Raw genomic sequence first — 26140 nt, forward strand, 5'->3', positions numbered from 1 at the left:
AACCGAAAAATCCTGTACCATTTTGCGATCTTCGCAATAATAACAGAGTCATTAATTAATTATGATATACAAAACTCTGAGCGCGTCTCCTACGCCAAGCTCGTAGGCGGTATGCTATAAATATGTTTTTGGGAAACAATATATAACATATTGTATATCATAACAAATTACGTGGTTCTGCTTGTTATATTAATTACAGCATTTAAAAAATATATTGATATCTTATCACACAATCAATTCCAATACAGAATAATCAAATTTAATAATGAGTGCTTTATAACTATAACATAATAATTAGCAAATACTATTTTTCCATAAAGCATTAATACAAAATTTATGCTACCAAATATATTTAATAATGAGTGCTTTATAAATACAATATAATAATTAGCAAATAATATTTTCCATATAGCATGTTCAAAATTTATGCTACCAAATATAATGAGATAATGTATTCAAAATATTTGATATGTGCCAATTACACATATTTGTGACGTACACTGTATAATACATATAGTTAAATTCTTCGAGAGCTCTCATCACTTGTCTTTGCAGGAATAATTATTTTGAATAAATAAGCGTTGCTCTCCACAAATCTTCTTTGCTACTTTGTCGTCATTTTATACTCGTGACCGCATGGCATGCATGACAGTAAAATATGACACAGCCGAAGTTATAAGCTAGAAGAATTGGTACGGATTTCATAACTAAAGTTAAACGTTCATCAGCAAGAATTATAGCTGCCAAATACATTTTAAATATATTATTTAAACTATCATTATATTATTTCTAGTAATCTATATACATTATACACCTATAACCTATATTTGTTACCGTAGAGAATCCTTCTATAGATAGTACAAAAAGAGAACCCATTATTAATTTGTGACTCTTTACAGATTTTTGCATAATTAAGAACAATTTTTGGACTGGTAATGGCGCTACATACCAAAGAGTATCATATCTAAAATTTAAATAGACAAAACATTAATGTTTCTACTAAAGGTCAAATTTTAAGAGACGTGTGTATAAGACATTAACTGAGAAAATATAACCGCAGCTTATGCCACATACACGTGATGATACATGTGATGACAATACATTATATTTTATTACGTAAATATGCAATGAATAACAAATATTATATATTATTATATATATTTGCAGAAATAAGTATTAGTATAAAGTAAAGGAACGAAGTAAACGAACTAAATGAACGATAAGGTAATAAAGAAATGAAATGACTGATACAAAGTTACATTGTAAAACACAAGCAAGTATTTATATATTATCATAATACTTACATAGATTCTAATACTTCTGCACTGTGTTCGATATAAGATTGCCCAAGAAAATTTGCCACGAACATATATGCGATACAGCTAAAGAACATCAGGCAGGACAGGAAAATCTCAAAGAAGTCATTGAACAGTATTATAGCATTATATAGCTACAAAAAATACATTATATGCTATGTTATATGTGATTACATATAGTATAAAGTAATATTGTATATAATGCAACTAATAATATATAAGATCAGAAGCGCACATACTTTACAGAAGCCTTAAAAAATAAAAAAATAATTCCAGTGCCATGGATTTGTGAGAAAATGTACAATTCTCGGTAATAAGTTTTGCTTTAAATACTATTTAAGAAAATGAACAGGTCGATATCACTAACAATAATTAACATCACCGAAAAATATTAAAGATACAAAGATACATTGCATTTTTTGATACAATTTTGTTTACACAAGATTTATACACTTATATTCTTATGTATAAAAGAATTCTCGAGATTCTAAGTAATTCCAATGCGCAAAGCAGATATACAGGGTGTTTCACACAAGGCGAAAAACCCTTCGCTCATAGGTAGATCTCGTTAAAATTGAATTAAAAAGTGTTATAGTATTTTGCAAATACCCACGTAAAATTTCGAGTTATTAATAAAAGAAGCTTAGCGAATCAGTACGCGCGTTAGCGCGGCTCGTGCAGCGAGTGACGCAATGAGGCAGCGGTGCCAGAAAGCGTGCTTTGTAACATGCGGTGGGGATGGAGTGGGATGGTCTCGCGAATCGTCGCACGCTTTCTGGCCTCGCCCTCTCCACTCACATCAGTGAAGCTACGCTCGTACTGATTAGCTCATCTTCTCTTATTGATAACTCGAAATTTTACGTGGTTACCTACCTGTGGGCGAAAGGTTTTTCGTCTTATGCTGCGAGGCACCCTGTATATACAGGATTCTATTATATTAATAATTACTACTTACGCGAAACATAATGCAACTTAAAGACAGTACGCAAAATAAAAGTAATGGGAAATACCACACATTGAACGATATTATCAAGTTATTGGTGAATCTTCAAAGACAGAAAACATCTATTTGTAACTTTAATCACTATTAAATCTATATTTACACACAAAAATTAATTAAACAAATGTAAATATGAAGATATAATAGTAAATATATTTTATATAAACTAACTGCATGCTTCTTCTATGAATGTGAACTGAAAGACAAATGCTTCGATGCATAAATAGCATTCTTTGAGCAACAGGAAGTTGTAGCGTACGGATGGTTACTGCATTTCGGATTAAACAACTGAAAACAAATTGAGTAAAGTCAATAGTTGATAAATTCTATTATTAATGAAAACAGTCTAGCGCCTATTAACCTAGCAATTTTATATGTTGCACATAAGTGTTTTGCTACTATAGCGAAAAACATTCCGATTGCAATTATCGACAAATTAGCGATAAAGCTCCCTAATGTCTCTTGTATTACATACAAATGAAAATATTGTTCTTCATTGACGAAAAGTTCCAAATCTATTTCAGTTTTACGTGGTCGGCATTCATTCATTGGTGCGATAATATCAAGAATCACAGCTCTACATTCAAAAGTTAGAAATACGATTGAAGCCAAACCAACGAAAACTGGAGGAAACATCCGAATTAGAGTTAAAATATATAACAAATGTAATAAAACTATAAAGAAATCGTGATTTCATTTTTGATCCACTTACTAATTGCTGAAAATATGTAAATATAAGCTTCAAAGAGATATTCTTCAAATATATTCATTGCTTCACTGTTTTCAAACAATTTCCAATCAAACTGCATATGTTTTAAAGCTTTCTTTATCTGTTCTTAAACATTGTCACAATTTGAAGCACACCGTAATTAAATCTTTGGAAATTTCATATAATGTACGGAAATTGCAAATATTACTCACAATTTCAGAGTTGAAATAAAAAGAATAGTAACTCAGGATTTGTATAAAATAAACAAAAAAAAAAGATAATCTTTTTAGAGTGCAATCCATGTTACATGCCATCGTTACAAACGTCAACGACTATGAAAAGTACAATAGCGAAATTAATAATCAATGTCAATTTCATTGTACGAAAAAAACTTAAATACGTACAAGACGTACAAGAAGTAAGTCGTGGGAGTACCTGAGAAAAGAAGGTGGAGCAGTATGCACTAAAGAAGAAAACTGCTTGTATTCGCCAGATGAATGATTTCTGATACGGCCATAATCCCAAAGCAATGAATATAATTCGATGTAGCTTTAAATAACGTTCGCCAGCAAATAGCATTTAGAGAGACAAATGGAGCAGCTTTGTCAATGAAACGATCGACTGACCTTCTGATGAAACTTCTGACTGTGTCTTTTTTCCTATCAAATTTCTACTATCGGACACGCTGTTGTTAAAACTACATAAGAGTGAATGTTTAGTAATTTCTCAAATGTAATGTGGTTTTATTATACGTGAAAAGCAGATGCTACTCTAAATGTATCAAATAATGCAGAAATATCGACATAAAGTATAAAAGCACCATTTCACGAGTTAAGTAAATTGCTGAGCGTAATAAAGCAAAAATGTATAAATATATTTCACCCTTTAGTTTATATGAGCGCAAGCGCAGTAGATAGCTATACCCTTCGACGCGTCAGTCGATCTTGTGCCACCGAGGTGTATACTTCGATGTGAACCAATATGGCATGTGCACGTGCATACCTGGCTGTATCTCTTGTCATGTACTTATTTTTCATTCATCTGCTTATTGTTTAAATGAGGTATTCAGTTTATTCTTCTAATCATATTAATGATATTGAGACATACACGCTCAGTTAATTATATTGGAGCAGCAAAGAGGTACTTTCAAATATTTTCAATATTTAAGAAAATATTACAAATTATTATAATCTTTAATTTAAATACATAAATAAAGTAAACTTATAATTTCATATAATAATAAACATACTGCACTTTAACATATCTTCATTTGTTGCTTTTGAATTTTTATGCTAATTAAATTAACGGTATAATCATTTATTATAAATTTATTATAATAATTTATTACAAACATGCTAATGTTTATTTAATATCACATCACTAACTTGGATTGGATAAATTTCTTTTGAAAATATTTTATTTAACTTGGTGCCACATTACGTTAACACTTATAACTTTGACATTACAATATCCGTATCAATTAATTACGTCGAAGAAAAAAATATTTTAATAATTGATACCTATATTGGAGTGAAAGTCCAACTCCGTCGGCAAAATGTAAATGCAAAACAGTAAGAATTAATATAAAGTTTTGCGTCTGAACTTTGCCAAAAAATCCGCATGAACTTTCTGGTAACGCGAAACTTTGCATTAATTCTTAATGCGAAATTTTGTGTTTGAATTTTTTGTTAAGAGAATCGGCATGAATTTGTTAATCCAATAATATATAATTATAATTGAGAAATAAAAATTAAATAAATAAATATAAAATTAAATTATAAAAATTAAATTTGTAACTTAGGTTTGACACGAGAAAACATCCGGCTACAGCATAGCACATATGACATTGTCACATGATGCATTAAAAAATATGTTTAGACTAAAATTTTAATATCTATATATACTCTTTTCACGTAATATAATATATTAATTACTTGTTTTACATAATCCTTTTTTTAGATACAATATTATTGATAAATGTATGAAATACCATGCTTATTTGAAATTAATAAATGTTGAAAGCAGCAAATAATTAATATTTAATTATAGTAAGTTTAGAAATTTTGTTAGAATAATATTAATGTAATCTACAATATATGTAAAATATATCACATATTACTGATCTCTTGTTTTTTATTGTTTTCTTTTGTGCTTTAACGTGAATGATATGATAAATATTATCATGTATAATATAATACACTTATATATTATATATTAGAGCCATATATCATCGTTTATTATAATATTACATATTATAATTATTGTTATATTGTATTATTATATCATAATTATATACAGGGTGTTTCTTATCTCGCGCCCATAAAGTATATAGTGTTATTCCTTATGGGAAGTTGAGTCGAAAAATTCTGAACTATTTTTTTTCTACGATGCTTAATGAAAGAGTTATTGTTAAATAAATTCTAGCAAATCAACACCATCCTTTAAAAGTACAATATACATCTGTGAGTCGCGCGCCTGGTAGGTGCATAAATATTCCATCGCCGTCACGCGCGTGTAATGCCGCTGCGTTCTTGTTGCTAAGACAGTCTGTGTGACTCACAGCGTGTATACTTCTAAAGGACGGTGCTGATTCGCTGGAATTTATTTAACAATAACTTTTTCATCAAGCATCGCAGAAAAAAGTAATTCAGGACTTTTCGACTTAACTTTCCATAAGGAGTAACACTATGTACTTAGTGGGCGCGAGATAAGAAACACCCTGTATAACTAAGTTACATGATTCCGATTATTATAAATGTAATTAGAAAAAATATGTCAATATCCTATACTAATTAATTAATTGAAACATAAAATAATCTGTTTCAGTAATCAGTATATTATAAAGCGGAATATTATAACTAACATATGGTTTCATAACTCACGAAACTTAAAATACACAATTCATATTATTAAATATAGTGAAATAATATGGTCTAAAAGGATCGATGTATGCATATACATATAAATATACATATTGTGTGTGATGTGTATCGTATAATACATATAGCTATGTTCCTAAAGAGCGCTTATCACTTTCCTTAATAAAAACAATTATTTTCTTGCAATCAAATATTCAATAACTACATTTTCTTCATTACGAATGCATTGCATACATTACAGAAAAGTATGATATTGCCGTAGTTACGAGCTGAAATAAAGATTCTTCGTCGTAATCATTAAACATTCACCAGGAGGTATTTTCAACTGCTAAATATGTTAATTACAATTAGTACTTATATTATTGCGGAAATAACGTTTATTACCGTAGTGAAACCTTCCATAGACGGTACAAAAAGTCCACCTATTACTAGTTTATGGCTCTTTATAGATTTTTGCATAATTAAGAACAATTTTTTAATCGGTAGTGGCGCTACATACCAAAGAGTATTATACCTAATAATAAAAACCAATGTATGTATTAATATTTTTAAGGCAGATCAAATTTTAAAAGACATGCATATAAGATGTTTATCTAAAAAGATACATAGTGAAAGAGAAAGAAAGTCACAGCTTACGTCACAAATACACGCACAAATGACACATGTAATCAGAATAGTATATTTCATTACATATAATTATGCAATCAGTAATAAATATTATATATTATTATTTATGTTTGTGCAAATAAGTATTTGTGTAAAAAGGACAGGGGAGATTGTCTTATACAATGGATCATGCCCGCGATTATTTAGAAATAACTTACGTAGATTCTACTAGTTCTATACTGTGATCCGTATAAGATTGTACAAGAAAATTTCCAACAAACATATATATTATATAAGTATACAGTACGATAGCGGATACTAAAATATCATAGAAATCGTTGAACAGCATTAAAGCATTACACAGCTATAAGAAAATTTATATTATATGTAATGTAATTATATTTCATCTAAAAATATTATTATTATTATTATTAGATGTATGACATACAATATACGTAAGAAATGTAAAAAAAATAAAAACTTTAGTATAAGTGTCATGTACGAAAGAGCAATTTTTGAATTATTATTTGCGTAAACTTTGCATTAAATAATATTGTACAAATAAGTCTGTCGAAATTAATAACTATCAGTAATATAATCTCGAAAAATGAAAAGAATATATAAATTATAATGAATGCATGATTCAATTTTCCTACTACGTGCGTACATATTATATTACATATAATAATATATAAGTTATATTCTTATATAAATATTCTTAAGATTCTGAGTAAATGTAACTCAAAGCAGATTAACAAATATAAAATAAACAGAGAATCATATTAATAATTGTTACTTACGCGAAACATAAGGCAACTTAAAGACAGTACGCAAATTAAAAGTAACAGGGAATACCATAAATCAAACGAAAGTAACAAGTTTTTGCAGAACCTTCAACGATAAAAAACGTCTATTTAGTAATGTTACTCCTAATTCGATCCTATTATCAAAGCTATAAATTTTTGGAAACAATTATTCACACAAAGATAAATATTAATGTCTAACGCGATCAATAAAATAAATAAATAAATAAAAAATTAATTTATATGAAAACTAACTCCACAGTTCTTCTATGAATGTAAACTGAAAGACAAATGTTCCGATGCATAAAGTGCATCTTTTGAGCAACAGGAAATTGCAGTGTATGGGCGGTCACCGTCGTTTGTATTAAACAACTGAAAGAATTTATACGAACTTAATAGTTGAAGATAAACGTCATTGTTAATAAGAATAATGTGCGGGTTAACCTAGCAATTTTATATGCAGCACAACAGTGTTTCCCTACTGTACCCAGGAGTGTTCCCAATGTCATTACCGCCCAACTACCGATTGACACTGCTGCTACCTCGTGAATTAAATACAAAATGAAATATTGTTCTTTATCGATGAAAAATTCAAGATCCACTTCAAGTTTACGTTGTCGAGATACATTTCTCGGAAAGATAATGTCAAGAATAAAAGTTCTACTTTCAAAAGTCCCAAGTACAAATGTAACCACAATAATAAGAACTAAAAAGAAACATTTAAATTGAAATTAATATGCAATTTAATTAACAAGTTGAAAAGGTGAAAGTTTTTTTTTCTTAACTTACAGTGCACAAATATTGCGAAAAGATAAGATTCGTAAAGATATTCTTCTAATATTTTCATTGCTGCATCACAGCTTTTAAACATTTTCCAGTCGAGCTGCATATGTTCGAGTATTTGCTTTATCTGTTCTTAAACATTGCCACAATGTAAAGCACTCCGTAATGAAAGCTTTTAAAAATTTCACAGCACACAAAAAAAGATCACAACTAATACTCACAGCTTCAGAATTGAAATAGAAACAACTGTAATGCAGAAGATAAACAAGACAAATAGAAATATAAGAAACTCTTTTAAGGGTACAATCCATGTCACATGTCGTTGTCAAAAACGGTGCGATCTATGAAAAATATAATAACGGAAGTAACATTCTGATAATAATAATAAGATATTCAACGATATATGGCATATATATGTATCAAAATATAATGCGCATAAAAAATACGTCACGGAAATACCTGAAAGAATGTATTACCGCAGTATATACCAAAATAAAAAACTGATTGTATTCGCCGGATAAATAAATTTTGATACGGCCATAATCCCATAGCCATAAACATGATTCGATGAAGCTTAAAACAGCGTTCGCCAGCAAATACCATTTCGCGTAACAAATGGAGTAATTTTGTTAATGAAACGTTTGACTGATCTGCCGACAAATGACTGAATGTCTTCCTTTTTATCTATTTTTTACTATCTATGCCCTGTTGTTAAGACGAGATAAAAATGAACATCTGGTAATGTGCTATAATTTTCTTTTATTAAATAGTAATAAATATGTACTACTATAAAACACACCTAACAATGCGAAAGTATCGAAGTGCATTATAGAAGGAACATTTCATGAAATAAGTAAATTGCTTATAACCGTAATAAACGAGCGTAATAAAGAGAATATAGATATATTTTACCCTTTATGTGAGCGCAGGCGCACTAGCAACTATACTTGCTGGACGCATCAGTCGATCTTGAGCCACCGAAGTGTACACTTCGATGTAAAGCAATGCGACTTATGCATATCTTCGTTGTTTCTCTTGTCACTTATTCATCTTTTATTTATCTATTTGTCGCTTAAATGAAATATTCAGTTTTCTCTTATAATACATGTTAACATCTGGTTAATTATATCGGAACATCAAGAAGGGGTAGATACAAATTAATTTTCAAGAGTAGATTCACATTTATTTTCAGTTAAGGAATTGTTAAAAAATATAATTTTTTATTTTACATATATGAATAAAATTAATTTATAATTTAATATATATATATATATATATATATAAATGCATGATAGACATAAGGCGCTTTAATATTTATTTATTGCTTCTGGATTTTAATGCTAATTATATCATAAGACTAATTATTTATTACAGACATGCTGAGGTTTACTTATCATTACGTGAGTAATTTGGGTTAAACGTGCAAGTATTTTTTACAAATATTATATATATTTAATTGTGTTTTATATATTCTAGAAACTTCTAATTTTCGCCCTGTGATATCTTATTACTTAATTATGCCAAAGAAAAATATATTTCAATAGCTAATACTTATATATTCAAGTTCAATAATAATTGACAAATTAAAAAACTAAATCTGCACTTTAAGTTTGCAAAAAGGATCAGACTGCAGTATATTATACGCGCATATAATATAAGATGATAAAATACATTTCAACATAAAATAATATCTACGTAAATTACTACATAACATAATCTATATTTATATTTATCTATCTATATGTATTATAAAACAAAATATAATAATTAATTAATACACGATCTTGTAACTCACGAAACTCAATATACACTTTATATTACCAAATATAGTATAACATCTTTATGTTATACTATATTATATTCATATGATGTTATACTATATTTGGTAATATAAAGTGTATATTGAGTTTCGTGAGTTACAAGATCATGTATTAATTAATTATTATATTTTGTTTTATAATATACCCGTTATTGAAATAGATTATGTTATGTAGTAATTTACGTAGATATTATTTTATGTTGAAATGTATTTTATCATCTTATATTATATGCGCGTATAATATACTGCAGTCTGATCCTTTTTGCAAACTTAAAGTGCAAATTTAGTTTTTTAATTTGTCAATTATTGAACTTGAATATATAAGTATTAGCTATTGAAATATATTTTTCTTTGGCATAATTAAGTAATATAACATAAAGTAGTGCCTAAAAGGTATCCGATAATGACCTAGCTAATGCTCGTAAGGAGATAGAGTTGGTTAACCCAAGTCAAAAAGTCTCATACTCTTTTGCGATTTTCGTAATGATAAAAGAGTCATTAGTTGATTAAGATTTGTAAATCTGCGCGTGTTTCGGATACCGAATTGCCAGCACCTGATAGTTCACTCTTGGATGTGGTGCCAGCTCTGAGATTAAAAACTTGTTTAAAAATGTTTACAGACCAGAACTATTGCTAAAAGCTATCAGGAACTGTAGTACTCTTCTAAAACTATAGAATTACGCAGTTGAATTGCTTTTGTTTTTAGTTTGCGGTGCTACGGAAAGTTGGCATCTCATATTTTCAAAGTGCGGTTTTGTTTATTAAGTCGACGGAACTATTGCTATAATCTATCAGGAACTATAGAACTATTGTGGATGCAAATAAAACTTGCATAAAAAGTTGCGGTGGTAAAAACTGAGGTGTCAACTTCACACTGGTGATTGAGATTGGATTGAGCCTAAGTGAAAAGTCTTACACTGTTTTGCGATATTCGTAACAATAAAAGACTCATTAATTACGATTTGCGTGTCTGGCATGCGTGCACTGGAAATTTATTTTTGGAAAACAATATATAACATGTTATATGTTATAACGAATTACATGGTTAATTGTCATATTAAGTACAGCAATTAATAAAATATATTAATATCATATCGCACATAATCAATCTCAAGATAGAATAATCAAACTTAATAATGAATACTTATAAAGTATAATATATTAATTAGCAACCAATATTACCCTCTCTCCCCCCCGCCAAAAAAACAGGTAAATAAATTAATATAAAATCTATACTAACAAATTTAAAGAAATAATGTCTTCTTCAAAATAGTCGATGTGTGCCAATTACACATATTTATGATGTACATCATATAACGTAGCATCATTCTTAATAACTTTCATTACTTATCTATGTAAGAATAACTACTTTTACGCATGTAAGCGTTGCTCTGAATAACTAAATCTTCTTGCCTATTTCGTCGTTATAATACATAATCATGAACGTACAGCGTGAATGACTGTAAAATATGACACAGCCGTAGTCACAAGCTAAAACAAGAGTTCTCTTTCATATGAATAGTACTTATTAAATTCATCGGCAAGTGTTTTCAACTGTTTAATATCCAATCAAGCTAATACTTATGTTAAGATATACGTAAAAATTATTACCGTAGAAAATCCTTCTATAGACACAGTAAAAAGACCACCCAATACTAGTTTATGACTCTTTATAGATTTTTGCATAATTAAGAACAATTTTTGAATCGGTACTGGCGCTACATACCAAAGAGAATCATACCTAAAATTTAAACAACCAATGCATTAATATTTATACTAAAGAGATCATATTTTAAAAGCTATGCATAGAAGACGTTAAATGAAAGAATATAATCACAAGTTATGCGCACAGATACATGTGACAAAAAATATATTTGATTACATAATTATGCAATTAATAACAAATATCATATATTATTATTTATAGTTGCACAAATCAGTAATGCAAAAAGTATCAGAAACAAGATGTACAGTTCTTTATATGTTGTTACTTACATAGCTACTAATATTGTAAAACTGTGTTCAGTATAAGTTTGTCCAAGAAAATTTCCCGCAATCATATATACGAAATAACAAAACACAGTCGCACAAGTCACTAAAATATCATACAAGTCATTGAACTGTATTATAGCATTATATAGCTACAAAAATTAATATTGTATGTAATTAAATATTGCATAAATTAATATTATATGTTATTTAAATACTATAATTATACATATACATATAATATAATAATAACTATTGTATATAATTGTATAATAATTATATAAAATATCAGAAGCGTACTTTATACAAGAGCCTGAAAATATAAAGAATACAGTGCCACGAATCAATGCGAAATTTACAATTTTCAATAATAACAATTTTTACATGAAATTTTAGTAAAAGGAGCAAGGATATCCATAATGATAATTAATATGATCATGAAGCATTAAAGGTACAACACGGGATTGTTTGATTCAATTTTACTTACGCTACGTATCAATAGAATTATATTCTTGTACAAATCAGATTCTTATGTAAACGTTTTGACAATTACCCATATTAATCCGAAGCAAGTTACAACAAATGTGAAATATCATATTAATAAATAGTACTTACGCGAAATAGTTGGCAACTTAAGGACAATGCACAAGTCAAAAGTAATGGAAAATACCACATATCAAACGAAAGTAACAAGCCTTTGCAGAACCTTCAACCCCAAGAAATGTCTATTTAGTAAAGTTACACTTACTTATTTCTCAAACCTATTAATATTTCGATGTAATTATTCACGCTTGGTGAATATTAACGATTAATATAATCAATAGAAAACATATTAACATATTTGAAAACTAACTCCATTGTTCTTCTATGAATGTAAACTGAAAGACAAATATTCCGATGCATAAATTGTATTCTTTGGACAACAGGAAGTTGTAACGTATAGATGACCGTATTTCGCATTAAATAACTGAAAACAATTTAGATAATATCAATAGTTGTTAAACTCAATTATTAAAAAAAATAGTGCGCCTGTTAACCTAACAATTTTATATGATGCACATGAATGTTTCGCTATTGTAATTAGGAATGTTCCAGTCGTAATTATCGACCAAATACCGATCCCCATTCCTATTATCTCCTGTAAAAAATACAAAAGGAAATATTGTTCTTCGTTCACGAAAAGTTCAAGATCTAGTTCAAGTTTACGTGGTCGAGATTCATTCATTGGTGCGATAACATCAAGAATGATAGATCTACATTCAATAATTATGAATCCAAATGCACCTAGAACAATAACACCTAAAACACCAACTAGAAAAATACACATACAACAAACTTAAGAGGCAGTGAAAAAAATGACATGCTAAAACATTATGACTTCATTCTTGATTCACTTACTGCACAGAGATAATGCGAGAATATAAGATTCAGAGAGATATTCTTCAAATATTTTCATTGCGTCACTCTTTTCAAACATTTTCCAGTCGAACTGCATATGTTCTAACACTTGCTTAACCTGTATTTAAACATTGTCACAATCTGTAGTACATGAGAAGCAGAACATTTAAAAATTTTTATATAACGCACAAAGAAAACAAATCTCAAATGATACTCACAACTTTAGAATTGAAGTAAAGTGCGTAGTAATTCATAACATAAGCGAAAGTAATACAAATATAAGAAAATCTTTTCATAATACACTCCATGTTACAAGTTGTCGTTAAAAATGGCGTAAACTACGAACAGTACAAAAATAGAATTCTAACAATGACATTAAAATATTTACCGATATAAAGCATAATTATAAACATGTCATTTGGATAAGGAGCAGGTCGTGAAAATACTTGAAAAAATATAAAGCAGCAGTATGTGCCAAAGAAGAAAACTGATTGTATTCGCCAGATAAATGATTCCTGATATGGCCATAATCCCAAAGCCAGAAGCATAATTCGATGAAGCTTAAAACAACGTTTGCCTGCAAATACCATTTGGCGTAGTTGGAGCAGCAATGAAACAACTGATCTTTCGATAAGGACACTATCTTCTTCTTTATCAAATTTCTACTATAATATCTATGCGTTGTTGTTAAGACAAAATTAGAGGAAAGGTTTAGTAATTTTTCACAATTTTTCTTATGGTAAAGAACAGATACTCTAAATATACCAAATAATGTGTATTATAAGAAGAACATTTTACGATATAAGTAAATTGCTGAGCAAAATTAAGAAAATATATAGATATATTTCACTCTCTAGGTATGTGAGCGCAAGCGCAATAGACAGCTATACACTTTGACGCGTCAGTCGCTCTTGAGCCACCGAAGTGTACGCTTCGATGTGAAACAATGCGACTGGTGCACGTGCATATCTTGGATATTTCTCTCGTTATTTACTTACATCTTTTTTCATTTATCTGCTTGTCATTTACATGAGGTATCTAGTTTATTCTTCTAATACATATTAACGATATTGAGACATAAATGCCCAGGTAATTACATCGGAACATCAAAGAGATACTTTCGAATTCAGAAAATGTTTCGTATTTAGGAAATATTAAAAATTATTATAATTTTAATATAAATGTAGAAATAAAATACCTTAATAATAAATGCATGATAAACATAATGCACTTTAACATATCTTCATTTGTTGTTTTGGAATATTTATGTTAATTAAATCATAAGTCTAATCATTTATTATAGACATGCTGATGTTTATTTAAAGTCACATCAGTAACTTGGATTCGACGAATTACTTTTAAAAACATTATATTTAAATATTATCTTATCGTTATGACTGATCTTCCGATGTGTACATTGAATATCTTCATTTCTGTAAAATCTCTTGTATATTTATACACTGTTATTAAGACAATGTAAGGATAAATGTAATTTAGTAATTTCCATTATTTAATAAATTTCTATTATTGGGTGAAAAACAGATAGTACTGTACATACATCAAATATAGGAATATCATTACATGTTATATTAAAGACAGTTTGATAAATAAGTATATTGTAGAACGTAATAAGGAAAATACACAAAGTTCAAATTTTAATTTGTCGAAGCGCAAGTGCACTTAACTACTGTCTTTGGCTGAAACATCAGTCCACTTTAAGAGGTTGAAGAATATTTTTCGACGTAAGAGAATACATAGCATCTGTTTGAATCTGTTGACGTAATATATCTATACTTGTTGTATAGATACCATATATACCGCCGAAGTTGTAGACGGTGTGCTACAAATTTGGTTTTGAAGAACGAACATTTGGATAACATATTACATATCATAACGAATTATATTCCGAGTGTCATGTTAAATATAGCAATTAAAAGATATATTAATATCATATCGCACATAATAAATATAAAATAATCAAATATTGAATTGAAACCAAAACTTCGTAGCGTCTTCTAATAGGTATTAAAACGCGTGAACCTTTGTAACATGTTGTTTAACTATTTGATATGTTATATTTTCTGACTCGTAACATTTCAGCGCAACTTTTAAGCATAAACATAAATCGATTCAGATTTGTTCGTATATCATCCATTTGAAAATAGAAAAAAATAAAGTGCATTATAGATATCTTATGTTATTTTACTTTCGGAAAGGTAAAACCACAGTACAAGCAACCAAACAGATATGTGGCTTTTATGGAGATAATGTAGTAGCTGAAAGTAGTTGCAAGTGGTTTGCTTGATTCAAAAAAGGTGTTTTTAATGTCGAAGATCAGAAAATCTCAGGCAAAAAAATAAAAAATGAAAAGTTCTGGAAGGTAGGAATCATGAAACCACTGCAAAGATAACAAATGGTAGTGAAAAGAAACGGTGCATATGTGATTGAATGAATATTTATACACATAATTACTTTGGAATTTCACCAAAACAACGCTACAAACTTTTGTTACAATACAACATAATAATAATACTTTATAATATAATACTTAGCAAATGATATTCCCCAAAAAATAGGTACATAAATTAATATAATATTTATACTATTAATATAAATATAATTAAATAATGTTGCCCGAAATAGTCGAAACGTGCCAATGTGCCAGTTACTCATATTTGTAATATCGTATAACACAAGTAGCTCTTAGTCCTAGAAAAGTTTCATTAATTATATTCGTAAGAACAATTATTTTTACGAACATAAACGTTACTGTCAAGAAATCTTCTTCGCCATGTTGTTATCACTTCGTAATTATGTACGCACAGCACGCATAAAAGTGAAATATGATACAGCCGTAGTAATAAGCTGAAACAAGAATTGTTCACATGGACAATAAGTATTAAATATTTATCAGCAAGCTTCTTCAACTGCTAAATATATTCATTGAAGTTACTATATATGTTAGTAATACGTAATTTATTACCGTAGAAAATCCTTCTATGGACGCAACGAAAAGACTACCCAACACCACTTTATGACTCTTTATAGATTTGTGCATAATCAAAAATAATTTCTGAATCGGTAGTGGCGCTATATACCAAAGAGTATCATACCTAATATTTAAACAAACAATGCACTAATATTTCTACCTAAGATCAACTTTTAAGAGACATACATGTAAAACGTAATTTGAAGAAATATAGTCACAAGCTACGCGAGATACACGCACAAACAATACATGTGATCAGGACAAACTGTATTTCATTACATAAATATACATTTAATAACAAATATAATATACTATTTATTTTAATAAGTATTAGTGTAAAAAAGAATCAGAAAACAATATCTAATACAAGGTGACGTCATAAAATACACGTAACTATTTCTTTTTTCTTACTTACGTAGATTCTAATATTTTTACACTGTGTTCGGTATAAGATTGTCCAAGAAAATTTGACATAAGCATATATATGAGATAACACAACAAAAATACACAGGACATTAAAATATCATGTAAGTCATTGAACTGCATTATAGCATTGTATAACTAAAAATTTATATTGTATGTAATTAAATATTGTTTCCAGTATTACTGAGGTTTGCAACAAATAGTATTTTAATAAAATGGAAACAAGTGGATATCAGTAATGATAATTAACATAATTTAGAATAATTGATTACATTCAATTTCTTGTTTCAGTTTTGCTTACACTAGATATACATAATTATAGATGTAAATAATTATTCCTACACAAATCATATTCTTATAAAAAAGTTTTGAGGATTGCCCGTAATTCATAATCTGAAGTAGATTAAAACAAACGTGAAATGTATCGTATTAATAAATAGTACTTACGCGAAATAGAAGACAACTTAAAGACAATATGCAAATTACAAGTAATGGAAAATACCACATTTCAAACGAAAGTAACAAGCATTTGCAGAACCTTTAACCCCCCAAAAAAATCTATTTAGTAAAGTTACAATTACTAACTACTGTCAAAGCTATAAACATCTGACTGTAATTATTCACGCAAATATGAATATTAATATAATCCATAGAAAACATATTAACATATATGAAAACTAACTCCAATGTTCTTCTATGAATGTAAACTGAAAGACAAATATTCCGCTGCATGTATTGTATTCTTTGAACAATAGGAAGTTGTAGCGTATGGATAGTTACTGTATTTTGGATTAAATAACTGAAAACAATTTAGATAATATTACTAGTTGTTAAACTCGATTATTAAAACAAATAGTGCGCCTGTTAACCTAACAATTTTATATGTTGCACATAAATGTTTCACTATTGTAATTAGGAAGGTTCCAGTCGTAACCAGCGACCAAGCACTGATTCCTATTCCTAGTAACTCCTGCGCTAAATATAAAAAGAAATATTGTTCTTCATCGACGAAAAGTTCGAGATCCATTTCAACTTTACGTGGTCGGGATTTATTAATTGGTACGATAACATCAAGAATGATAGATCTACATTCAATAGTCATAAAGAAAACTCCACTCACTGCACCAAGAACTAGAAAAACACATATAACATATTTAAGGGACAGTTGAATTAAAATACTAAAAAAGTATGAAATGATTTAATATCTGGTACACTTACTATTCGCAGATATCATAAAAATATAAGATTCAAAGAGATATTCTTCAAATATTTTCATTGCATCACTATTTTCAAACATTTTCCAGTCGAGCTGCATATGTTGCAACGCTTTCTTTACCTATTAATAAACATTGTCACAATTTGAAACAGAACGTAATTAATCCTTTCCAAATTTCACATGATACAAAAAGTGCAAATATTACAATTTCAGAATTGAAATAGAAAGAGTAGTAACTCATGATACAAGCAATAGTAATGCAAACATAAGAAAATCTTTTTAAGGTACAGTCTATGTTACACGCTATCGTTGCAAACATCAGCAACTACAAAAAAAAGAATACCAAAAAGAATAATAAATATCAATCTTATTTTACGACAAGAACTATATATAAACATTTAATACGCACGCAAAATAAATCAAAGTAATACCTGAGAAAATAAAATGGAGCAGTATGCACTGAAGAAAAAAACTGCTTGTATTTTCCAAATAAGTGGTTTCTGATATGGCCATAATCCCATAGCGATGAGCAGAATTCGATGAAGCATAAAACAGCGTTCACCTGCAAATACCATGTCGCACCGCGAATGGAATAGTTTTGACAACGAAACAACTGACTGATCTTGCGGCAAGTACACTGAATGTCTTCATTTTTATAAAATTTCTTCTACATCTATACACTATTATTAAGACAATATAAGAGGGTAAATGTAATTTAATAATTTCCATCATTTAATAATTTTCTATTATTACGCGGTGAAAAATTGATGAGACTATAGATACACTATAGATACACGAAATATAAGAGTATCGTTATACGTTATATTAAAAACATATCGTGGAATAAGTGTGTTATAGAAGATGATAAAAACAGTACATAGACACAATTCATATTTTAATTTCTGGAAGCGCAAGCGCAGTTAACTATCGCCTTTCGGCGAACAGAACAGTCCACTTTGAGAGGTTGAAGAATAGTTTTCGACATAAGAGAATACATAGCGTGTATCTTGTGACGTAATATATTTATACTTTTTTTATAGATACTATATTTACATCACTGAAGTCGTAGGCAATGTGCTACAAATTAGTTTTTGAAAAACGAAGATTTAGATAACATAGTACATATTAAATATAACATATTAAATATAATGAATTCTATTTTGTTTGCCATAAGTACAGCAATAACAAAATATATTAATATCATATTACATAATCGATTACAACATAGAATAATCAAATTTAATGAATGTTTTATAAAGCATAATATAATAATTAGCATATAATATTCCTAAAACAAAGATTTATAAATTAAAATAAAATATATACCAAATGTAATGAAATAATGTCTTGCTCAAAATATGTAGTCGATATGTGCCAGTTACGCATATTTGTGAAGTATTATACATCGTATTATACGTGTAATACAGGTAACTTTATTCTTAGAAAGCTTTCACCAGTTATCGTTGTAAGAACAATTATTTTAAATAAACGTTGCTCTTAACAAATCTTCGTCGCTATGTCGACGTCATTTCATAATTTTATGAATGCACAGCGTGCATAACGGTACAATAAGATAGAGCCGAAGTAATGAGCTGAAACGAGAGTTCTTCTTCGTATAGACAATAAATGTTTATTAGCAAGTACCTTGAACTGCTAAATATATTCACTGAAGTTACTATATATGTTAGTAATACGTAACTTATTACCGTAGAAAATCCTTCTATGGATGCAACAAAAAGTCCACCCAACACCATTTTATGACTTTTTATAGATTTTTGCATAATTAAGAATAACCTTTGGATTGGTAGTGGCGCTACATACCAAAGAGTATTATATCTAATATTTAAACAAATAATAGAAATAAATATTTCTACTAAAGATTAAATTTTAAGTGACGCGTATAACACGTTATCTGATGAAATATAGTCGCAGCTGAAGCCAGATACACACACAAACAATACATCTGATCAGAACTATATTTCGTTACATAAATACATTATGTAACGATATTTCATATGCATTTTATAACAAATATTATATACTATATATTATATTTGTACAAATCAGGATTAGTGTAAAAAATTGTCACAAGCAAAATATGTAATAGGTTTGTATTATAAAATACACACACAATTATTTTTTGATATCATTACTTACGTAGATTCTAATATTTTTACACTGTGTTCGGTATAAGATTGTCCAAGAAAATTTGCCAGAAGCATATATGAGAGATAACACAACAAAAATATACAGGACATTAAAATATCATAGAAGTCATTGAACTGCAGTACGGCATTGTATAACTATAAAAATTTATATGGTATCTAATTATTGTTTTTATTGGTTTTTGTGCTAATTGTTTTTAGTGCTAATAAGTTTTGTACTAAATAGTTTTTAATAAAATGAGTAAGTGGATATCAGTAATGATAGCTAACATAATTTAGAATAATTGAGGGATAACACTGAATTTATGTTTCAGTTTTGCTTACACTAGATGTATATAGTTCTTATATATAATATTCTTATAGAAATCACATTCTTATTTAAAAATTCTCAAGATCGTCCGTAATCCAAAGCAAATTAAACCAAACATGATATTAGTAAGTAAAGGATTGTATTATATTAATAAGTACTACTTACGCGAAGCAGAAGGCAACTTAAAGACAGTACGCAAATTAAAAGTAGCGGGAAATACCAAAAATCAATCGAAAGAAGAAAATCTTTGCAGAACCTTGAACGTCAAAAAATGTCTATTTAATAATATTATGCCTAATTACTGTCAAAGCTATCAATCCTTCACTGCTACTGTTTACACAAAAATGAATATTAATGAATATGACAGTCAATAGAAAATGTATTAACTTGAATGAAAACTAACTCCAGAGTTCTGTTATGAATGTAAACTGAAAGACAAATGTTCCGATGCATAAATCGTATTCTTTGAACAACAGGAAGTTGTAGCGTATAGACGGTTACTGTATTTTGGATTAAAGAACTGAAAATTTATATAAAAACAATTTAGATGTAAAGAGTTGATAAATTCCAAAATAGAGAAAAATATTGCGTTAACCTAGCAATTTTATATGTTGCACATAAATGTTTCAATATTGTAGCTAGGAATGTTCCGGTTGTAATTATCGACCAAATACAGACATTGGATCCTAAAATCTCTTGCGCTAAATACAAAACGAAATATTGATCTTCATCAATGAAAAGTTCAATGTCCAATTCAAGTTTTCGTGATCTGGATTTATTCAGCGGTGCGATAACATCAAGAATAAAAGGACTACATTCAAAAAGGACAAATATGGTTGTAACCAGAATAACGAAAACTGAAAAAAAAAACATAAACCAAAATGAAAATACAATTCAAACAAAATGGCAAAGAAACGATGAAGTTTTCTCTGATTCACTTACTCAACGCAGTAAATACGAAAATATAAGCTTCGAAGAGATATTCTTCAAATATATTTATTGCGTCACTGCTTTCAAACATTTTCCAGTCGTGCTGCATATGTTGCAACGCTCTTTTTATCTGTTATTAAACATTGTCACAATATAAAACAGAACGTAACTAATCCGTTGCAAATTTCATATTACACAAATTACACAATAAATGCAAACGTTACTTACAATTTCAGAATTGAAATAGAAAGAGTAGTAACTCACGATACAACCAATAGTAATGCTAATATAACAAAATCTTTTTAAGGTACAATCCATATTACATGCCATCGTTACAAATATCAGTAACTACAAAAGATACAATAGCGTAAATAACAATACAATAAAATAAATAAAATATCAATCTCATTTTAAGCATATAATACGCACAAGAAATAAATCACAGTAATACCTGAGAAAATAAAGTAGAACAATATGCACTGAAGAAGAAAACTGATTGTATTCGCCAGATAAATGATTTCTGATATGGCCATAATCCTATAGCCAGAAGCATAAGTCGATGAAGCTTAAAACAACGTTCGCCTGCAAATACCATTTAGCGCGACGGACTAGAACAGCTTTGTCAATGAAACGCGATCGACTGATCTTCTTTCTGACAAGTACACTGAATATTTTCATTTTTATAAAATGTCTTCTATATATTTATACACTGTTGTTAAGTCATTATAAGAATAAATGTAGAAATGAATTTAGAAATTTCTATCATTTAATAATTTTCTATTATTATGGAGTGAAACATTGATGAGACTATAGATAAGTGTAATGGAAAGTGAATTGAAGAACATAAGAAAAATAGATAGACATATTTCATATTTTAATTTATAGAAGCGCAAGCGCACTTGACTATCGCCGTCGGCTAAAAGATCAGTCCACTTTGAGACGTTGAAGAATATTCTTCGACATAAGATATATAACATCCGTGTGAATATTTTGATATATCCATACTTATTATACAGATACGTTGTTCGTGATGAAAATACGAAATCTCGGATCATCATGTTTTTATCATTAATTATATTTTCAGTACACAAAATGATAGTTTCGAGTTAATGAAAGCTTAGAAATTATCTTAAGATGGTATGTGTAACGTATATAAATATATAATATATATTATATATTTATGCAAGGTGTCTCAGAAAGTTTGGGACAATGCACGTGTGCAGATAGAGCGGACTGAACTGAGTCGAAAAGTCCTGTACCATTTTGCAATTTTCGCAATATTTTACGAATTATTAATTATTAAAAATCGCTGTATTAGTCCAGCCTACCGCCGAATGCAAGCGCACGGCGAGATGTGACCGCCTAGTGATCGACATTGTGCGCCGCTCCTGCCTAACCATTGCCACTTGTGATAAACAACTCCCTGCGCGCCTAGCAATAATTGCTACTTTATTAAACATTATAGAAAAAATTCATTTAGGAATTTTCGACTCAGTTTTTGCATGAGAAACGTCACTGCGTAAATAGTGGGCACGAATTAAATTGCACCCTGTATGTACATGCGTTCGCGCGCGCGCGCGCATGTGTGTGTGCATAGTACTATTGTAGCATACAATATTTAAAAATAGCTTTAGACATAAAATAGTTTAATAGTACATATTTGCGTGAATATTTTAACATAAGCTATTAATATTTTATTTGTTTATTATTGTATAGATACAATACTATTAATGAAGGTATAAAATATTGAAATACCGTATGCACATCTAAAATTATGTTCCGAAAGCGATTAATATTTAATTATAAATAACAAATTGTTCCTCCCAAAAAAGACTCCCAGAAAAGTTTATAAATTATTATAAAATTTATACTACCAAATTGTAATGACACTATGTTGCCCGAAATAGTCGATATATGCCAATTATACATATTTGTGACGTATATCGTATAACACAAATAGCTTTATTGTTAGAAAACTTCCATCACTTATTTTTGTAGAGCAATTATTTTTATTTAAATAAGCATTGCTCTCAAAATCTTCGCTATTTCGTCGTCACTTCGTTATCATGTATGCACAGTACGCATAACAGTGCAATAAGATACAGCCGCAGTAATTAGCTAAAACAAGAATTCTTCTACGTATGGATAATAATTATTAAATGTTTCTCAATAAGTGTCTTTAAGTGCTAAATATATTTCGATTGCCAGTTAGTCAATTTAAACCTTTGTTTTCATTATCTATTTACTGGCGAAGAAGATTTGAATCTCTTACTAAATATATTCATTGAAGTTATTACTTATGTTAGTAATATATGACATTTATTACCGTAGAAAATCCTTCTATGGACAGAACAAAAAGACCACCAAACACCATTTTATGACTTCTTATAGATTTTTGCATAATTAAGAACAAGTTTTGAATCGGTAATGGCGCTACATACCAAAAAGTATCATACCTAATATTTAAACAAACAATGTACTAATATTTCTACTAAAGATTAAATTAATTAACAGACATGCATATAAGACATTATTTGAAGAAATATAAGTGCTGCTTAAGGCAGATACACGCACAAGCAATACATCCGAACATATTGTATTTCGTTACGTAAATATGCATTTATTAACAAATATTGTATACTCTTGTTTATATTTGCACAAATAGTATTATTGTAAAACAATCAGAAGCAAAATGTCTAGTACAAGTTATACATATTATAAAAGATACGCAATTATTTCTATTTTATTACTTACGTAGATTCTAATACTTTTACACTGTGTTCGGTATAAGATTGTCCAAGAAAATTTACAACAAACATGTACACAAGATAACAAAACAAAAACATACAGCATGTAAAAAGATCATAGAAGTTGTTGAATTGCATTATAGCATAGTATAACTATAAAAATTTATATTGTATATAATTAAATACTGCTTTTTTAATACTAACATAATTATTTAATTTAAAACTAATCAGTCTTGCAAGAAATAATATTTTAATAAAATGAACAAGTGGATATCACTAATCATAATTAATATGTTTTAGAAGAATTAAAGGTACAACACGGAACTTTCTGTTTCAGTTTTCTTTACATTAGATGTATATACAATTATATTCTTATCAAATCAGACTCGTATAAAAGTTTTCACAATCACAAATCCATAATTCAATTCCAAAGCAGATTACAATAGACATGAAATAAGTAGAGGATTCTAATATATTCATAAGTAATTAATTACTTACGCGAAGCAGAAGGCAACTTAAAGACAATACACAAATTAAAAGTAACGAGAAATACCACAAATCAAGCGAGAGAAGAAAGTCTTTGCAGAACCTTGAATGTCAAAAAATGTCTGCTTAGTAACGCCATATCTAGTTACTGTCAAAGAATCTTTAACTGCTATTGTTCACAAAAAATGAATATTAATTATTAAAACGGTCAACAGAAAATATATTATCTTGTATAAAAACTAACTCGAAAGTTCTTCTATGAATGTAAACTGAAAGACAAATGTTCTGATGCATAAATTGCAGTTTTTGAGCAACAGGAAGTTGTAGTGTATAGTCGGTTATCGTATTTCGGATTAAATAACTGAAAACAATTCAGATAATGTCAATAGTTGATAAATTCCATTATGGAGAAAAATAGAGCGCCAGTTAACCTAGCAATTTTATATGTTGCACATGAGTGTTTAAATACTGTAATTAAGAACGTAGCAGTCGTAATTATCGACCAAATACTGATAGTCGCTCCAAGAATCTCATGCACTAAATACAAAACAAAATACTGCTCTTGATCGACGAAAAGTTCAAAATCCACCTCAACTTTACGTAATCTGGATTTATTCATTGGTGCGATAACATCGAGAATAATAGGACTACATTCAAAAATTACAAATATAATTGCAGCTACAACAAGGAAAACTGGAAAAATTAAGTCAAATTAAATTGCAGTTCAAATCAAATGGCAAAGAAACGATGAAGTTTTTCCTGAATCACTTACTCAACGCAGAAAATACGAAACTATAAGCTTCGAAGAGATACTCTTCAAATATATTTATTGCGTCACTGCTTTCAAACATTTTCCAGTCGTGCTGCATATGTTGCAACGCTCTCATTACCTGTTATTAAACACAATTTGAAACTTGCAAATTTTATATAGCACACAAAAAATAAAAATATTGCTTACAATTTCAGAATTGAAATAGAAAGAGTAGTAACTCACGAAACAAGCAATAAGAATGCAAACATAAGAAAACCTTTTTAGGCTGCAGTCCATGTTACAAACCATCGTTACAAACGGTAGCAACTGTAAAAGGTACAATAGCGAAAATAATAATAAATGCCAGTTTTCGACGACAACTGTATATAACTATATAATGTGCACAAGATATAGATCAAAGTAATACCTGAGAAAATAAATTGGAGCAGTAAACACTGAAGAAAAAAGCTGATTGTATTTTCCAAATAGATGATTTCTGATACGGCCATAATCCCATAGCCAGAAACATAAGTCGATGAAGCTTAAAACAGCGTTCGCCTGCAAATATCATTTCGCGCGACAAATGGAACAGCTTTGTCAATGAAATGATTTTCTTTCTGACAAGTACACTGAATATCTTCATCTTTATAAAATTTCTTCTACATCTATACACTGTTATTAAGGCAATTTGGATGAATAAAGGTGAATGTAATTTAATAAATTCTATCATTTAATACTTTTCTATTATTATGCGGTGAAAAATTGATGAGACTATAGATACACGAAAGAAGAAGTGTTAAATGTTATATTAAGAACATATG

At 28.9% G+C, this 26140-nt stretch overlaps 6 protein-coding genes and 2 long non-coding RNA genes across 49 annotated transcripts in view; 2 read left to right on the plus strand and 6 right to left on the minus strand.

Annotated features, from left to right (window-relative positions):
- The window catches only part of LOC105285750, a 249063-nt gene extending 245720 nt beyond the window's left edge, over positions 1-3343 (plus strand). For 24 of the 27 annotated variants that reach the window (XR_003407117.1, XR_003407127.1, XR_003407112.1 and 21 more), the window contains 3 exons: positions 556-692; positions 900-1088; positions 1168-1705. This is a non-coding gene — a long non-coding RNA (uncharacterized LOC105285750). Of the gene's footprint in view, positions 1-555; positions 693-899; positions 1089-1167; positions 2722-2840 lie in introns of those variants that run through there. The other 3 variants (XR_003407110.1, XR_003407119.1, XR_003407111.1) reach the window with 3 other exon arrangements.
- The window catches only part of LOC105286029 (mannosyl-oligosaccharide alpha-1,2-mannosidase IA), a 738960-nt gene that overhangs the window by 312360 nt on the left and 400460 nt on the right, over positions 1-26140 (minus strand). The window lies entirely within an intron of this gene.
- On the minus strand, positions 333-4958 carry LOC105285752. 3 transcript variants are annotated; one of them, XM_020033753.2, is made up of 9 exons: positions 3461-4958; positions 3238-3357; positions 3029-3146; positions 2792-2939; positions 2488-2604; positions 2272-2362; positions 1305-1450; positions 835-964; positions 333-680 (listed from the first exon to the last, which is right to left on the minus strand). In XM_020033753.2, exons 1-9 carry the CDS (start codon positions 3602-3604, stop codon positions 621-623), a joined length of 1074 nt encoding a protein of 357 aa, XP_019889312.1. In that variant the 5' UTR covers positions 3605-4958; the 3' UTR covers positions 333-620. The 3 variants fall into 3 exon arrangements, with proteins under 3 accessions (XP_019889312.1, XP_026828806.1, XP_019889310.1); XM_026973005.1 differs by lacking the exon at positions 2272-2362 and adding an exon at positions 2190-2229 and having other exon boundaries at positions 2678-2939; XM_020033751.2 differs by having other exon boundaries at positions 2678-2939.
- LOC113562725 lies at positions 5842-8745 on the minus strand. 2 transcript variants are annotated; one of them, XM_026973007.1, is made up of 9 exons: positions 8556-8744; positions 8318-8437; positions 8103-8223; positions 7758-8019; positions 7569-7685; positions 7311-7401; positions 6729-6874; positions 6289-6418; positions 5842-6173 (listed from the first exon to the last, which is right to left on the minus strand). In XM_026973007.1, the coding sequence occupies exons 1-9, from the start codon at positions 8697-8699 to the stop codon at positions 6120-6122; spliced, it is 1185 nt and encodes a 394-aa protein (XP_026828808.1). In that variant the 5' UTR covers positions 8700-8744; the 3' UTR covers positions 5842-6119. The 2 variants fall into 2 exon arrangements, with proteins under 2 accessions (XP_026828808.1, XP_026828809.1); XM_026973008.1 differs by lacking the exon at positions 7569-7685 and having other exon boundaries at positions 8556-8745.
- Positions 8969-26140, plus strand: part of LOC109611387 — a 36539-nt gene continuing 19367 nt past the window's right edge. The window contains exons 1-2 of the long non-coding RNA XR_003407142.1: positions 8969-9242; positions 9471-9496. This is a non-coding gene — a long non-coding RNA (uncharacterized LOC109611387). The remainder of the gene's footprint in view (positions 9243-9470; positions 9497-26140) is intronic.
- Positions 10871-14711, minus strand: LOC113561426. Of its 3 annotated transcripts, none has more exons than XM_026973004.1 (9): positions 13749-14711; positions 13521-13640; positions 13303-13420; positions 12942-13188; positions 12758-12871; positions 12520-12610; positions 11911-12056; positions 11527-11656; positions 10871-11406 (listed from the first exon to the last, which is right to left on the minus strand). In XM_026973004.1, the coding sequence occupies exons 1-9, from the start codon at positions 13890-13892 to the stop codon at positions 11353-11355; spliced, it is 1164 nt and encodes a 387-aa protein (XP_026828805.1). In that variant the 5' UTR covers positions 13893-14711; the 3' UTR covers positions 10871-11352. The 3 variants fall into 3 exon arrangements, with proteins under 3 accessions (XP_026828805.1, XP_026828804.1, XP_026828803.1); XM_026973003.1 differs by having other exon boundaries at positions 12942-13203; XM_026973002.1 differs by having other exon boundaries at positions 12942-13215.
- On the minus strand, positions 15742-18828 carry LOC105285753. 2 transcript variants are annotated; one of them, XM_011350202.2, is made up of 8 exons: positions 18362-18828; positions 18136-18255; positions 17933-18050; positions 17584-17845; positions 17397-17513; positions 17162-17252; positions 16707-16852; positions 15742-16415 (listed from the first exon to the last, which is right to left on the minus strand). In XM_011350202.2, exons 1-8 carry the CDS (start codon positions 18503-18505, stop codon positions 16226-16228), a joined length of 1188 nt encoding a protein of 395 aa, XP_011348504.1. In that variant the 5' UTR covers positions 18506-18828; the 3' UTR covers positions 15742-16225. The 2 variants fall into 2 exon arrangements, with proteins under 2 accessions (XP_011348504.1, XP_011348505.1); XM_011350203.2 differs by lacking the exon at positions 18136-18255.
- Positions 18934-26071, minus strand: LOC105285755. 8 transcript variants are annotated; one of them, XM_026972924.1, is made up of 9 exons: positions 25747-26071; positions 25527-25646; positions 25341-25458; positions 21001-21262; positions 20809-20925; positions 20571-20661; positions 20088-20233; positions 19637-19766; positions 18934-19522 (listed from the first exon to the last, which is right to left on the minus strand). In XM_026972924.1, the coding sequence occupies exons 1-9, from the start codon at positions 26047-26049 to the stop codon at positions 19469-19471; spliced, it is 1341 nt and encodes a 446-aa protein (XP_026828725.1). In that variant the 5' UTR covers positions 26050-26071; the 3' UTR covers positions 18934-19468. The 8 variants fall into 8 exon arrangements, with proteins under 8 accessions (XP_026828725.1, XP_026828726.1, XP_026828724.1 ...); XM_026972925.1 differs by lacking the exons at positions 19637-19766; positions 20088-20233; positions 20571-20661; positions 20809-20925; positions 21001-21262 and adding exons at positions 23662-23791; positions 24090-24235; positions 24581-24671; positions 24813-24929; positions 25000-25261; XM_011350207.3 differs by lacking the exons at positions 18934-19522; positions 19637-19766; positions 20088-20233; ... (1 more) ...; positions 20809-20925; positions 21001-21262 and adding exons at positions 22969-23453; positions 23662-23791; positions 24090-24235; ... (1 more) ...; positions 24813-24929; positions 25000-25261.

The sequence above is a fragment of the Ooceraea biroi genome, chromosome 10, assembly GCF_003672135.1.
Source record: "Ooceraea biroi isolate clonal line C1 chromosome 10, Obir_v5.4, whole genome shotgun sequence".
NCBI lineage: Eukaryota > Metazoa > Arthropoda > Insecta > Hymenoptera > Formicidae > Ooceraea > Ooceraea biroi.

Bases quoted from the DNA above. Each gene is read 5' to 3' on its own strand.
- LOC105285752 (XM_020033751.2), bottom strand. From the start codon at position 3,604: ATGCTATTTGCTGGCGAACGTTATTTAAAGCTACATCGAATTATATTC. The intron at 3,358-3,460 runs GTACTCCCACGA...TACTTTTCATAG, and splicing joins GCTCCACCTTCTTTTCTCAG to TCGTTGACGTTTGTAACGAT. The intron at 2,605-2,677 runs GTTAATAGGCGC...ATTTGTTTTCAG, and splicing joins GCAACATATAAAATTGCTAG to TTGTTTAATCCGAAATGCAG.
- LOC113562725 (XM_026973007.1), bottom strand. From the start codon at position 8,699: ATGGTATTTGCTGGCGAACGCTGTTTTAAGCTTCATCGAATCATGTTT. The intron at 8,020-8,102 runs GTAAGTTAAGAA...GTTTCTTTTTAG, and splicing joins TTTCGCAATATTTGTGCACT to TTCTTATTATTGTGGTTACA. The intron at 7,402-7,568 runs GTTAGTTTTCAT...TTATCGTTGAAG, and splicing joins ATTCATAGAAGAACTGTGGA to GTTCTGCAAAAACTTGTTAC.
- LOC113561426 (XM_026973002.1), bottom strand. From the start codon at position 13,892: ATGGTATTTGCAGGCAAACGTTGTTTTAAGCTTCATCGAATTATGCTT. The intron at 13,216-13,302 runs GTAAGTGAATCA...GTATTTTTCTAG, and splicing joins TCTCGCATTATCTCTGTGCA to TTGGTGTTTTAGGTGTTATT. The intron at 11,657-11,910 runs GTAAGTAACAAC...TTTAAATTTTAG, and splicing joins TTTACAATATTAGTAGCTAT to GTATGATTCTCTTTGGTATG.
- LOC105285753 (XM_011350202.2), bottom strand. From the start codon at position 18,505: ATGGTATTTGCAGGTGAACGCTGTTTTATGCTTCATCGAATTCTGCTC. The intron at 18,051-18,135 runs GTAATATTTGCA...GTTTATTAATAG, and splicing joins TCTATTTCAATTCTGAAATT to GTAAAGAAAGCGTTGCAACA. The intron at 17,253-17,396 runs GTTAGTTTTCAT...GGGGGGTTAAAG, and splicing joins ATTCATAGAAGAACATTGGA to GTTCTGCAAATGCTTGTTAC.
- LOC105285755 (XM_026972920.1), bottom strand. From the start codon at position 26,049: ATGATAGAATTTATTAAATTACATTCACCTTTATTCATCCAAATTGCC. The intron at 25,647-25,746 runs GTATTACTTTGA...TACCTTTTACAG, and splicing joins GCTCCAATTTATTTTCTCAG to TTGCTACCGTTTGTAACGAT. The intron at 20,926-21,000 runs GTTAACGCAATA...ATAAATTTTCAG, and splicing joins GCAACATATAAAATTGCTAG to TTCTTTAATCCAAAATACAG.